This window comes from Scatophagus argus, chromosome 7 (assembly GCF_020382885.2).
Source record: "Scatophagus argus isolate fScaArg1 chromosome 7, fScaArg1.pri, whole genome shotgun sequence".
Lineage (NCBI taxonomy): Eukaryota > Metazoa > Chordata > Actinopteri > Scatophagidae > Scatophagus > Scatophagus argus.
The window spans coordinates 12,147,086-12,162,492 of record NC_058499.1 but is presented as its reverse complement, the minus strand read 5'-3'; the positions used below and the strand labels follow the sequence as shown (position 1 = coordinate 12,162,492).

At 40.5% G+C, this 15,407-nt stretch overlaps 1 protein-coding gene across 1 annotated transcript in view; it reads right to left on the bottom strand.

The window, feature by feature from the left end:
* Nucleotides 1–3,489: 3,489 nt before the first annotated feature.
* Nucleotides 3,490–15,407, bottom strand: part of slco3a1a (solute carrier organic anion transporter family member 3A1a) — a 34,815-nt gene continuing 22,897 nt past the window's right edge. Inside the window, exons 4-11 of the mRNA XM_046393969.1 lie at nt 9,892–9,990; nt 9,530–9,802; nt 8,763–8,927; nt 8,469–8,667; nt 6,853–7,021; nt 6,192–6,364; nt 6,011–6,075; nt 3,490–5,342 (exon numbers count right to left, since the gene is read on the bottom strand). Of these exons, the coding sequence (XP_046249925.1) occupies nt 4,990–5,342; nt 6,011–6,075; nt 6,192–6,364; nt 6,853–7,021; nt 8,469–8,667; nt 8,763–8,927; nt 9,530–9,802; nt 9,892–9,990 (1,496 nt within the window). The 3' untranslated portion in view covers nt 3,490–4,989. The remainder of the gene's footprint in view (nt 5,343–6,010; nt 6,076–6,191; nt 6,365–6,852; nt 7,022–8,468; nt 8,668–8,762; nt 8,928–9,529; nt 9,803–9,891; nt 9,991–15,407) is intronic.

Sequence of the window (15,407 nt, the reverse complement as noted above, 5' to 3'; positions counted from 1 at the left end):
AACTACAGGGCAACAGACGACTGGGTCATCACGTGGTTTGTTCAAGCATTTACTAGTCAAAGCAAATGTAAAGTGTCTGTTTTCAAATTTCATGCATACATTAGCTACACAATTGTGTTTCACAGACACAGATGAGCGGTTAATTAACATAAAGTGAAAAGTGCAGCTGCAGCCTTGAGAGTGTGCATAATGACAAGACAGATTATTATTGAATTAGATTAGATTATTAAAACTGCATATTCTGTGTAAATATAAACTGATGTGACGTCACGCTTACTTAACTTATATTGTAAAATCTCATATCTCTCTTCTCATCTGCAGCAGTTTGTGATCGTATTGTCGAAAAACCAAGCATTCAAATCGAATTGTCTGCAGGTTGAATATTAATATTCACTGGCAGCATTTCCCTCAACAACATGAAGAAGGCATAACTCTCTCCTGAGGAATTATTGCTCTATTTTTTTTTTCTGCCACAGTTTTTGAGTAACGGTTCGTCCTACTAAAGCACCCATTAGGCTAATTGACGCCTCTTGACTGAAAGAGAAAACTCCTGGTACATAGCAGCTTCTATTTCGAGGCTGGTTGTTAGCTTTTTTTTTTTTCTGTGTCTTGACTTTCAATGAAGAAACACGTTCTCAGACAGTCGCAGTTGCATTCTGTGAGCCTTTGGTGTGACGAGGATCAGGAGTGGGGTGCTTATCAGAGAGTAACCGAGGCAGATGCTGCTGATACTTTTGCTGTTGTCATACATGGGCTTTTTTTTTGTCTTGTTGAAGAGTGCCTTTGTGCTATTATTAGACTTTACAACCACCTGACAACCACACACAGAGACAGACAGACAGAGACAGAAAGAGACAAACACACACGTTTGCTCATTTTCCAAAGCATGTTATTTCAGCTATCACATATTGTTTTCGTGAGCGACAATTTCTATGGCTGCTTCAGTGCACAGGCCAAATTGTACAATTTTGAATAAAGTTAGCATTTATTATGTATTGTTTAAAAGGAATTCATTTTTTATTTCATCCCACTGAGAGACATAGTTTTAAGAAACGGTGTGATTCCTTCCAGTCAAGCAGACTGTGTTTTGTTGTATCTGATAACAAGGAAATGGTGTCTTGATAAATGTCTCCCTTTGTGGGAGTTTTGAAAAGAAAAAAGCTCAGATTTGGCTTATTCAGAACTGCAGAGGGACTCAAGCTTTGGTACAAAGTCATTATTGACTCGTTTAAACCTTTCAAAGCAAACTTCTCTGATAAGTCTTCAAATTCACAGCACATACAATATGCACTGCGTGAAAGCGACGTGTCCACACATACTAAAGCAAAGCTCCTCGACTCTCTGCTGCCGTGACGGACATCGAGTCAGTCACACATTAATTGGCTGCGTGCAGGTGTGACAGTTTCTTTTTTTATGAAACGTAGAGGGCGACCTTTCGATATATTCTGTCAGATTGTTGTTCTACAAAGAAAAGTCATCTCTTATTTCATGCTGTTCACTTAAATTTAAAAAGTATTTTTTTTCGCACACAGAATGGTCAAAATGTCACTGTGTGTCAAAGTGGGTGATAAGATGTGTGTGTGTGCACCTCCAACAGTGACGTCAGGCCTGAATGCAAACAGGCAAAATTTGTCTCAAGAGCGGCCACACGCTGCATAGAGGCTCCCAAAACGGTTAATTAGTGAGCACAGTCGCAATGTTTGGACATTTTTACCTGAAAATAATAATAAAACGTAATTTGGTTTCAGTCAGCATGTTGTGGTTTTTATTGATATTGTCATCACACATAAAAAATGGTAACAAGTATATTTGTCAGATGTTATTATGTTGATATACTGCTTCAGTGTTGAATATAAATTGGTCCAAAACACTTTTGGCATCGGTGACAATTGCAAAATCAGCCAACTATCATCTAAAAATATATCAAGAGTTATTATGATTGGTTTTTTTTTAAAAAAATGATTATCATCTCATCAGGACCGAGGAACACCTGTCCACGTGTTGATCTTCAGGCCAGGCTCAGCTGCTGTCATGGTGTTGTTACAGGTCTCTCCGAAAGGTCACACGGCTGTAGCTGCCTCAGACCACAAGAGTGGATCACATCAGTCCAGTTCTCAGATCTCTACACTGGCTTCCTGTGTGTCAACCAGTTGCTTTTAAAATTCTGCTCTTGGTTTATAAAGCAGTGAACGGTTTAAGGACGCAGTACATTAATGATGTGCTACTTCAGACCTTTCGGACAAGTCCGAGACAGGTTTGCTGACTGTCCCCCAGGGTCGAGACTAAACACGGAGAAGGTGCACTCAGTTTTTATGCTCTACAAGCCTGGAACAAACTCCCTAAAAACTTGAGATCTGCTTCAACTCGTTTTCATCTTTTAATAAATCAGTGTGGTGTATTCATCCATTGTTTGTACTCCTCCATAGCTGTTGTGTAACATTTATCCTGCTGTTTTATCTTTTGTTATTCAATTGTAGCTTATGATTATTCTATTTGTGTTGTTTTGAATTGTCTTGTTTTTCTTCTACATATTGCAGTAATGCTGCTTTATTACTCATGTGCAGCGCTTTGAATTGCCTTGTTGTTGAAAGGTGTAAACTTGTGCCTTGTTTTTATCTTTCTTCTCCTCTCAGCCGCGCCTGCTGTCTGATCAGTCAATAAATAACATTGTTTACCATCCTTATATACTTTGGAAGCTGATGATGTTCTGCAGCTTTATAGAAAACACCGACACATGGAGTAGCAGTCTGTAAAGCAGACCTTCATGACAGCAAACGTTGTCGGGCTTATGTGTATCTACCCACTTGATCTGCTTGAGAATTCAATACAGTAAATTATTTGATATTTAGCATCGTACTTTACAGCTTCTCAAATTCTCAGTGGCTCCTTTATGAATAGTGACAGAATGCTAAAAGTGCTAAACTAGAAGCCTTAAATCTGCTGTGCAAATCAAAATATGAGAACTCTCTGCGCTTGTGTGGTCCATTAATTTCCCGGCTCCATACCTGACGTTTTCAGTGAGCACTTAGTCCAATATTGGGAATATATGATGAGCCATGAGCCTGCTCCCTTCACGGCACAACATGAAATGTGTGTCAGAGCTCAGTATTTAATCAGCACATATCGTGCTTTACTTTTCTTATTTTGGATCTACATTGTTTGATATGCTAACCAGATGCTGTTGGATTGCCAGAAACTATTTTAATATAAAGCAGACGAATAAAACACTTTAACGCCACTGTGGAAATAAGTCATATTCACCTATTGTGTTTTTTTTTTATGTGTGAGACTTCAGTTTAAACACTTTGTTTGTTTTACATCCTTTTATGGTTTGTTTTATTTTAGTTCATCTTTTATTTTTGGTTTCTTCATGCCACGTCCCTCATTATTTTTATCTTCAGAATAAAAGCAAATGTCTAAACAACAGACCAAGCAGTTCTCTAAAACAACAACTCTATAAAAATAAATGCGAAAACACTCACATTTTAATTAATTTTCTGAAAAATAATTTATTTCCAGAGTAAAATAAATGATATGTTGCCATACAAAAGTGTAAGAAAAGGGACGACAAAGTCAAAACTGTAACTGCAGAGAGATCAGTAGAGTAACAGGTTGTATGTGACAAATTGAGCTGAAGAGTTGTTCAAATACGTCCAGGAATAAATTCAGTGTGTTCTTGGTGTTGGTCACTTTGTTAGACTGGCTTGCACACACAGCCTCCTGTAGGATTTCTATAACTTCCTATGCAGATATTACTGGTTTGAAACACAGACTGCGTTAAGATTTTTTGCCAAATATGTTGACACACTACTCTCCAATTGTCCCAAATCTTCTGTGGCATCAGACACACACACCTCAATTTGATTATATATAATTTATACTCTCCTTTCAAATACAATATAATAAAACATTGTGGACCTAAAGAAACAAATATATTACTCCATATCTCTTTAACTCAAATGTCCATAAACAAAGACATATAAACTCTTAGCTGACTTTGCTCTTCCACTAGGCGCAGAGGTCAAAAGGAAATAAAATTACCATTCTTACTGAATAATCCCTTATTAAGACATATTAGGCTGAATAAACTCTGCAGATGTAAAAAAAAAAACAAACAAAAAACAAACATGAACATGAAACAAACTGCTAGAATTATGAAACCTGCAGTCTGACACAACGCCAGTAACAAACAAAGACCTATCAGATGTGAATTGCACATTTGCACCTGTGAGACGAGACTGCACGGTCTTGTCTAAACAGTATCAGAACCAGGGCCTGTGATCCAGCAAGAGAACGAGAAACTGAACAGTGCATGATGACATGAAAACACTATCTTGTTTGAAGTTATTACACTTTGACAGTTAAAACATCTAATAGGCCACTATAATAACCCAGTCAGGGTGTTTCTGTCCTCGTTTTATAACGAACCCTCCTGCACTGAAGTAAAATGCACTAACTGATGAAACTATTAGTTTGTAAACACTTGGCAACTTTTAAACATGAATAACTGAAGAACCACCCAAACTATTTTTTTTTTTTCCATAAAAATCTCATTTTTGAGAGAGTCACAGACAGAACACACAGTGCACTGACTGCAAGGAAACTGTCATTTTTCACACAGATCACTGGAATCATGACAGACCTAAAACATTATGGCAACTATAGCTGTAGTAGCATCATGTCCACTCACTAATAATCAACTAGGACTGAGCCAGACAGTACTGTAGTCTTCTTCTACCACCAAGTCAACACAGGACTTCACCGGCAACACTGGACAACACCTCGCTGATACGTAAACGGCTAAAATTGACACTTTAATTTAAAGGAGTGAAGCGCTTTGGAGAGCCACGTCTCCTGTGACCTGAACGGGCCATTAAATAGATTGCCTTTAACAAAACCATTTCAATTTATTCTTTCAAGAAAAGAAGAATAAAAAGAGTCCTTTGAGAAAATATGGACGTCCGCATTGTCCTTTTCTTGCATTACAAACTATAAAACTGACTCCATATTTTCACAAAACTCATGGTCCTCTAGGTTATATATAAACTTTGTCCTGTCGACTAGTTTGGGGCCATCTGAGAGAGAGGGGTAAAACTCAGCTGGCGTCATGTGGCCCTCATGACCTTTGATATACTTCTTGTAGTTCCTGCGTAAGCAATACCACGTGGTAGTGTAGAGGAGGAAGGCGACGCCCTTGAGGATGATGGCGAGGCTCACGTATAGATGCCTGTATTCGATGTTGTCGTACAACAGGCAAGCACCTTTATCACCGCAGTCGGAACTCCAGAAAAGGCAAGTAGAATCGATCCCAGCACCAAAGATCAGAGGAGGGGGGATGAATCCTGTAAAACAGAAACACTGACTGAGCCCACAAAAATGACTTCAAAAGATAAGAAAAACTGCTTTTTATGCATTCTGGATCAACTGCCATTCATTATTTGGTCACTTTCTTTTACTGATTTTTCTTTTTCTTTTCTTTTCTTTACATGTGTTCTTTCATACCGAAAAGCCCAGAGCAGATCTTAGGACTGTTAAGTTCTAGTTACTGACCAGGCTGCAAACATGTTCTTTGTGCAATGCAATCAGAATCAGAATCAGAATTCCTTTATTTCTTTAATTCTTATTAACTAATAACTACTAACTAATTCAATCCTGATTCTGAAAAAGTTGGGATGTCATGTGAAACATAAATTAAACCCTTGCAAAAGAGATGTTGATCTCAGTGAGCAGACCTGATTATGTAAGTACTCTACAAGTACACATTCATTCTAAAATCTTAATGTTCAAGGCATTTCTAAAGGAACAGTTCGCCATTTATGACATTTCTTGTCAAGAGTAAGCAGCGATCTGTATCACTCTCATGTAAGTAAGTAATATGCAGGTACAGTCAGCAGCCGATTACACAAAACTGCAGTCTCCATGGGCACTAGGAACTGTGGGAAATACTTAAGAACACTAAGACAGCCCATTTTTATATAAAATGAATGTATTATCTGATAAAAGGTCTTACCAAGGAGTCGGAGCAAAAGAAACAACACTCCAAGCGCGTATGATTTGAGTTCGGGGCTCACAGTCCTTCAAGAGGAGCAGACAGAATAAGTTATTATGTTTGCTTTTCCTTTAGAATTCTGTGCAAGAACTCTTCAAAACATGGCATACAAACGCTTGTATGCTTATATCCACAAACATACCTAATCAGGATGATAACAGAGGGAGTCTGGGCCATGGCTCCGACCAGGCTGCAAGCACAGATCACACACAGGAAGATGAGGAAAACCTCCTGGCAGCCTGGTGTCGGACATTTGCCCGGAACTGCTGTGGCCAGCTCGCTCTCAGGGGATATACAAGCACATCCAGTCAGGTTCTGTGAAGACGATTGAAGAACCATTTGAACAAAAACAAGGAAGTCAAATTATCAGGGAAACCTTTTATTTTCCCTATTTTCACATTTGGAGGAAAGCCAGGTATCATCACAGTAGGAGTGAGTGATCTGCGCTTTAAATCTGCCCTTCCTGCTGTAAAGAACATGATTTGAATACAGAAGACACAAATCTTCAGTTGGCATCTAATCTTAAAGTAACCACAGTAAAACTTGATTGCCAGGCATGTGATAGCTGACGACAGAACTGTGAAATACCGGGACTCTTTTACTTTGAACTTCAATATTAAAGTATGTCACATTTTAATATGTTCAAAGAAATTTTTGCGTCATCTGCAATTCTTTTGGTAGTTTTCCTGCAGTATAATAAGGCAGATAACCATCCCTTGCAGACACTGGGACTCCTTTTCTTCTTCCCTGTCCCTGACAATGACTGACTCACTAACACAGGACAGCTGTGGGGGGGTACAGACCTGAGAGATGCTCGACAAGGTCTTTGTGCTTCTTGCTTGGGTGCAGCCGGCGAAGCAGGCAGACAGGTAGGTGACGCCGTTGGTGCCGCACACGGGGCTGATGGAGGAGGTGAAGCAGTTGCAGTGACTGATGCACTGAGCTTCTGGTTTCTCGCCAACTCGCAGAGTCCTGAGCAGAGACACAGAGAGAGAGCTTTCCCGCTGTACGAGGCAAAATCGAAGAAGCACTCTCGGCCCTTTATCAGCAATACTTGGCTCTCTGGTCTAATTTTAACATCTCCATGGAAACTGCACCGCACCGCTGAGCCTGTTCTGGAGCAGGCTGCGTTCAGGCTAACAGATCAAAAAGTGAGTAAAGTCCTGAGGTCAGTGTTTTCACACGACCACCGCACAGACTAAAAAAAAAAAAAAAAAGCTTTTATATTGAAATGATAAGATAGGCAATTTTCTTGTTGGCACAATTGGCAGTGACAGGGCTGGGTAGCAAAACTTAAACTTAGTTATTGTATTACAACTAATATTAGAAAAGGCCATATAGATTCCAGCTCTGGACAAAAAAACAGTTTACAATAAATGAAACAGCAACAAAGGAGTGTAATTCACGACTGATTGAACAAAACAAAAACAGATTGTCTGACTTTATGTGAAATGGCAATTCTAACAAGTAGCCTGTGGTTAAAGTTGACAAGTTAATCAAGATAAAAGTGAATGAAATATCCTGTTGAATGATAATTTAGCTGTGAAACTCTTTCAGAGACTGATTCGAAGAAATGATTCGGTTGCATTTGTATTCAGTCTGCTGCGCAGCCCTGAGGAACACGAGGTCACTCTATGAATAGTAAATCTTTTTATGGACTCGATGAGACGACACAAAGTTGTTTGAATAAAAAGTAAGCCCACTGTGCCCCAGTGACCAGCAGTGATAAGAATTTTTATTTACTTTTACATTTAGACCCTCAACGATTCACCTCCCATAGAGTCCTCTAACCTAATCAGCAGCTTTGCATTAAATGTAGCTTTCGCTTTCACTTACTCTGATCCTGTTTTGCTGAAGATGACTACGATTGGTTAGTTGTTTCAAAAGCAACTTTGTCATGAAAACTGACTCTTAGCTAAACCAGGTAGTCTTGACCGAGCACATTCAATCATAGGGCTCCAGGAACTTCATCAACGATTCAGGAAGTTAACATTTTTTTGAACCAGAAAACGTAATGACAGCATGGCCATGTTGCACTCACTTCGAGGTGTTGTAAAGTGTGACTACTTAAATGTATATTCATTTAACAGAAAAAGACTGCACTAACCCTGTGGTCCCCAATTTTATTGGCTTATAAACACAGAAATGTCTGCTTGTGACCCCTCATCGCTGGTTGCAGACTGTATGTCTACAGTTATCAATAGGATAAGTAAAGAGTGATTTTTTCCCCCCATTGTTTTACTTTTATCACTTTTTGTGCCCTTATGAGAAAAAAGCAAAGTGAATGGGAGAAGTGAGCAGAAAAATGTGTTTTACCATATCTTACACACCCTCAAACTTATCTTGGCTGCAGCTCCTGCCTCAACCTGTATTCAACCTTTAATACAAATGGCTGAGATGCATTCAGGTTTTCCCTTACCTGTTATCATACGAGACCGTTACTCCTGCAACAGGACCGGTGTCACAGCCCAGGAACAGGAAGGAGACGTAGCAGGCAGTGGAGATCAGGTTAACCAGCATGGCCATGCGGATGGCTCCAAGCGCTGACAGGTTCAGCTTCTTCACCAGCAGGCCGCCCATGAAGATCCCCAGACACGCACATGGAATGGCTGTCATACCTTAAAAATGATGCCGAAATGTGTTTATTACACTGGTATCCTGAGTGTGTGACTGTGCATGTGTGCGCTTCTGCTTGACTGCTGTGGACACAGACCTAGCAGCTGGTTTGCTGAGGTGGTCGTGAGGTTGAACTGCTGCTCGAGGTATTTCCCCAGAAAGGCTGCAAAGCCAGCCACGACCGCAATCTCCATACAGGCTGCCAGGATGATGCAAGTGAACACTGGGTTTGACAGGAGGTGCTTGGTCACCTTGGGGATCACTAATTGTAATGTTAAAAAATAAAAAAAAGACCATTAATATCGTAGCATGTCAGTTAGGAGCAGAGACATGATCCTCTTGTTGCCGTTCTGCCTTTTTTGGCCCAACATAAATAGTAAACCACTTCTCATGACATTATTACAAGTACACTGTGAAAACTAGTATTAAGGTATAATGATTTAATTCATTCATTTTCCATATCGCTTATCCGTCAGGGTCGCGGGTACTAGAGTAATGTAATATATAATAATACAGACCAGATTTTGCACAGATAATCACATAATTTCCATAATGAGTGCTTTAAGTAATTTTCGCTGATAGTACTTTAAAGGGAGTATTTTTCATTGTGGTATTACTGGTTGTGCTGAATACTTCCTCTACACTGAGCTGATCGAACCACTTTTAACTGGAACCATTTTCAATCAGTTCCAGCAGTCTCAAACTCATAGTGTGTAGTTCATTTTAAGTCTTACATAGAACTATAGAATCTAAATCCATCAATATGTGTCACATATGTTAAGTCATTTCTGCATTATGTTTACAGAATGTGCATTTTCCTCGCAGAACAACCCTGCAGTATCACACAGGCTGTTGTGCACTCACCCCTGAGTTGCTGACAGCAGGTGGGGCTGTTGGCAGGCTCGTGGCTGCATACAACCCCATTACTAGACTTAGGAGTCTCATAGTCTGAAGTCAGAGAGGGAGGGAGCATAACCTGCTCGCTGTCTGCCTCCTCCTCTCTCTCACTCGTCGGCAGTGACTGAGGGAAGCCAAACATAAGGAGAGCTGAGCAGAAGAGTAAGGCACCGCATAGGAGGAAGCCTGCCCACCAGGCCCCGATCCACCGCGGGTCATCTGGAGTGATGCCCAGCTTACCTGTGGAGAGGCACCACAGAAGTCAGCACACCACACGCACAGAGAAACACAATAAGAGGAACACTGGAGACATAAACATCAGAACTCACTGGTGTCGATGAAGATAGCGTCCACGTAGAACTTAGTGCAGAGTGAGCCGAGGATAAAGCCACAGGCCGGACCAAACACCAGTGTAGAAAAGAGGATTCCTGCACAGAAACAAACATCAGCTTTAATGCTGGCTTTTGCTTTCATTCACATGACCAAAATAACGAGATGCTCTCTATAATACCGTTCTATCAGCCTTTGCACATATATAGCTGATGATTTGTTATGCTTCTTGTGTTTATTATGTTGTTATTATATTGGAGGGACAAAGACACACTTCTCCCTCTGGTGGGACATCTATTAATTAAACATAGTTAAGCCAAAGTGCAGCAAGGAAGTGAATTTCTGAAAGTAATTTAACACCACAGCCAGTCAGTCCTGTCCTCTTTCATACACCACAGGAACTGAAAACTGTTTTTATGACTGATTAATCTGTTGCCATTTTTTAAAATAATAAATCAATCCTTTACTCCACAAATTGTCAAAAGTTTATGGAAAATGCACGACATAATTTCCGAGAGCCCATGGTGATGTCTTCAAATGTCTTGCTTTAGGCGACTAAAAATCCAAAAAGCTGCAAATCTTCATTGTGAGAAACCATTTTGGCTTCATTTCAGCTCTACTTTTTATGTGCCCCTTTTAAGACAGCACAGTAAGAAGCAGGACAGCGAACAGGGAAACATTTTAGGGAGGAGGAAATCGACCAGTTAAAACCACAATGCGAGTGCGTTAGTTGCGGCCACACACACTCACTGTGCTCGTTACTCACACATGGCTCAACCCTCTCCTCCTCGCAGGGTAACACAGTGAACAAACAGATAAAAACACACACTGCGAGGAAGAACCCAAACTACAAAAAAACAATTCTTTTGTCCCGATCTACTCAAGCGAGCAGCTGGACATAAATTGTAGAATTTGGTCCAAAATCCTCATTAGAGCGCTGTCAAGAGGGGTGACACTCTGGCACTCTGACTCACACTGCAGGCAGATAATGAAGACTCAAAGCTCAATTTAGGAGACAAATTTCTCCCTGACTATAACTCCTGTTATCTGTGGTATTATTAGACTGCAGTCTGGAGTGTTGCATTGTATCTGGCACACAAAGACAAACCGGATCTAAATTTGACCACTGCTACTCACAAGAACAGCAAAGCTAGCTTCAAATTACCATCAAAATAAGATAAAATCATCTCTGCTACTCCACTTCCTCCTCCGGCCCAGCAGCATTAGGAACATCTCCTTAATTGGCCGCAGGTTGGCCTGCACATCTTTGCTATCAGCACGGCGTCTCCAGTAAGATGCTGTTTGAATGCCAGGGGCAGCCAATTAATGAACAAGAGTGGAAAGAGAGTGACTAAGCTTTGAATGTCTCTGCCGGTACTGAGAGTGAATGCATGGTCTGTTTCCTCCCTTGAACACCCACATAGGAAGTAAGTCAACAGATTGTGGTTTCACTGACATCATAGTGTATTCTTCACATAAAGAAAATGGCCCACAGATTTGTTAGGTGTGGATTGCTACTATACTGACTAATACAAACTGAAACATTTGGGCAAGACGAGGAGTGAAATGAAAGAAAAATGGGCTTTCATGCTAGGGGAGAACACAGTGCTTTTGTTTTTACATTTGAAACATCTCTGCGGTTGACACTTGGCACCAGAGCATGACAATTTTTACCTCTTCCTTCAGCTAGCTTATGTGGTTTTGCAATAAGAAAGGAAGGCGTACACCAGAACACAGTTAATCTCCTGTCTAAATGCAAAACTGCCAAATGTGAAATCAAAGTTTGAAACAAATAAGATCACCAGCATTTAATTACATTTAGCATACACAGAGGGATTCACGTGTATAGGATACACAGGAAAGAGCTGTTATGGCTAGCTGCCCATGAAGTTGTGCTGTTTAAGAGCAAAGTGCTCTTAAACTGCACAATGCTGAGGGTTGCAGTCGCTGTGTGATGAGCGAATTTGCCTGTGGTGCTGCAAATGAGGCCTCTGCACCCTCTGTTATGAATGTTTCCTTAGAAACTGAGTGTTGTCTTCTCATAGCAACAACATCACAATTGCTTTCACCATAGGAAACCTCAAAGAGGAAATTCACTTAGTGAAATCTTCCAGGAGATGACGGCTCAGCTAGCCCACAAGTCCACAACCGCTGAGAGGATAAATGTTTCCACCGAGGTCCGCGTCTACCCGCAGTCACTTTAAGAAACGCTGCCTTTTTGATGATAACATTGTGCCACAGCGTGAGCCTTGTATGTGAAAGAGATCACTAATCTATAAGGGACCATGCCTCCTTATCAATCTGGTGCTTCTGCACAGGAAACAAGGGGAACACAGTTTTGAATGTGGGTGATAATTTTCACATGATAGATTAACTTGTGTCCTAAGGTCAGAATCAGCAGAGGATCAGCACGCAGCAAGTTTAGTCTGGCTAGCATGAGCATGAACTGGTGCTCACAGTCAAAACATGAGCAAAGTATCAAGTCTAATGTTGTTTTAGTATTTTTCCTCATTCTTTCCCTCCACCAATCAGAGCCTAATCTTCTTACTGTCAGGTTCCTTAAGATAAAAACTTTCTTTTTACCTCCTGGGGAGCTGCTAAGTGGAAACATGGCTAAATCTCAAGTCTCATATTAAATTCTCCAGTTTGCATTAAAGGAATAGCTCAACATCTTGAAAAATATGCTAATTTGTTGTCTTGTTTGCTCTCATGTCTATCCATTAAGTATAGAGCTAGTTACAATGAGAGCTAGCCATGCAAGCAGTGTAGGCTCAAGGACGTCACTGTGTCTGGCCAGGAAATCCCCAGAAACATAAAACCCCATAAACCTGTAAATTTTGCATTTTGTGTTTGTATGGAGACAGGTTAACCGTTTCTCTTACCAAAAATCATATCAACACTCTCATATAGCTAACGGTACGGCAAATACTCAGCAACAGCCAGCAGAAATTTGTCCTAGCTTAGCATAAAGACTAGAAAAAGAACAGATAACTCGTCCCTGTCCAAAGATAACATTAACCCATTAAATGTGGTTTAGCTGTTTTCCCATGCTTCCAGCCTTTATGCCAAGCTAAACTGAAAGCATCCTGGCCTGAACTCTGTACTTCATGCGCAGTTGTATCAACACCGTCATCTAACTCTTTGCACGAAAGCGAATAAGGATATTTCCCAAAAAGTCAAGCAATTCCTTTAAGGAAAATTCTTCTGTGTACAGATAGTAGCAGAGCAGTGGACATTAATGGCATGTGAACAGAAGTTGTAGCTGATTTGGACTTTTTTTTTAGGTGAAGGATTCCTCTGGGCACCTACTGACAAGTATGGTTACCGTTAGTACAAACCTCTACTTCCCCATCTATCGCAGTGCTACATTTATTCTTTCTCCAAGTCATATTTCAAATAAACGACCATTTGGTGTCAGGCCAAAGATATAAAGTCAACTGTGTCTGTACAAGAGGTTTAAGATATAATTCATGTATGTTACGAAAGGGTTAAGCTGAAGAAAAAAGAGAAAAGTTATGCACATTAAACCTCCATGAAGTACAATGCACAACCACAGCCGTGGGTAGTCACACTATTCTCCAAGCCTCTAAATCCCTTTTCCCTTCTAGCCATCCCGATGTGAGATAAAGACAAAACAAACTAATCTGTTCATGGTGTAGTTCACCCGAGCCTTTTAGTATCCTGTGAATTATACTCTCAGGGGAGCATGTCAGATGTAATTCAATAACAAAGCTCAGCCTTAGTGTTTTTGTCTCCCTCTAATTTGTTTATAGACCAGTAGCAAGAGGCTGGGGCCGCTACTGTCCATGTAGCTTGTCCTTTTCCGGATATTAATTAACCCATATGTATCCTAAATCCCATGCCCAGCGTTTGGAAAGTTGAACACAACAAATGAAACACTTCTATTTTTGCTCCCGTTTCTCACAAGTTGAATTGAAAGATTTAAGACTTTTTAAGTTTTCACAGAAGACGTACTCCTCTCAGATTTTGAACAAAGGCTTGTTAAAATCTTGTAACAAAAATTGTTTTGCCAGGATAATCCATCCACCTGACAGGTGTGGTGTATGATGATGCTAATTATAATAACAATTATAATATATAATAATTATTATTGCACAGGTGTGCCTTGAGCTGGTCACAGTGAAAGGCCACTTTAAAATGTGCACTTTAATCACACAATCTAATGTCACAAGCTTTTAGTGAGTGTGCGGTTGGACTGCTGACTGCAGGAATGTCCACCAGAGCTGTTGTGTGTGAACTGAATGTTCATTTCACTACTGTAAGCCCTCTCTCACGTTGTTTCAGAGACTTTGGTAGCAAATCCAACCAACCTCACAACGGCAGACCACCTGTAACCACTCCAGCCCAGGACCTCCACATCCAGCTTCTTCACCACGCATGATGGTCTGAGATCAGCCACCCAGACAGCTGATTGAACACCTGTTTTTTTCAGAATTTCTGAAAAAAACTGTCAAAACCATATCAGGTAAGTCCATCTGCAAGCTCGTCGTCCTCACCATGGTCTTGAGCAGTCTGCAGGTCAAGGTAGTGAACAAAGTGCCCCATAGAGGTCCACTGTTGCGCCATTCATCCGCTGCCATCACCTCATGCTGTTTAATCAGCACCTTGATATGCCACACGATTATCTTAGCAACGAATAAGTTGCTCAATAACTCAACAAATTTCTGCTTAAAATCCAAGAGAAATAAGTCTTGTTTAAGTCTTTCTTTAATATTTTAATTCAACTTGTGAAAAATCAAACAAAAGTGTATCATTTTTATTGTTGTTCAGCTTAAATGTTGAATATACAGATGTCCACCAATTCCCTTGAACACAGAGGACTGGTTTTGTGTTGTACTATTACTATTAGCATGTACTTTAGGTCTCTGGGGTCGTGCTATTTCTCTTCACAGAATTTCACAGAATTCACAGAATTTATGTATGTGACCACACACAAGCACCTTATATCTTATACACGACTGTAATGGTTCAGTCAAAAACACTAATTAGATTAAGCCATAGAGTAGATGATATATGAGTGAATCTGCACCCTTCATAAAATCACTCCATTAATGTGGAGCCAGGTGAAACCGAGTGAAGGCCGATTTAATGCAGTTCAACACAGATATAAGATCCTCCAAAAACATAATGGGCATTTAAAAGTCTGTAGTCGCAAAGTTTTCTTTGGGCGATCTAAGCTACGGCGCTGAGATTATAAGCTTCCGCAGCATGAGGTTAAACAGAAAAGCTCACAGTAATGGAAATGTCAGATGCATTACGCAGGCACCGTCCTCCGTTTATTTCCTGCTCTCAATGTACAAAAGGAAGTCCTTCTCCTCCATTAATCCTGCTCGACTTGGCTCAGTAATCCCCTGAGCTAAATAAGAGCAGAGGGACAGTGCGACGTGGGAGGCCAAACAACAGCTTGTGCCACTTTGACGAGGAGCCAGACTGAAACTGAGAGTGAGCTAAATGATTACCAAAGATAAAGCCAAGAGCCAGAGTGTCCGCTGTC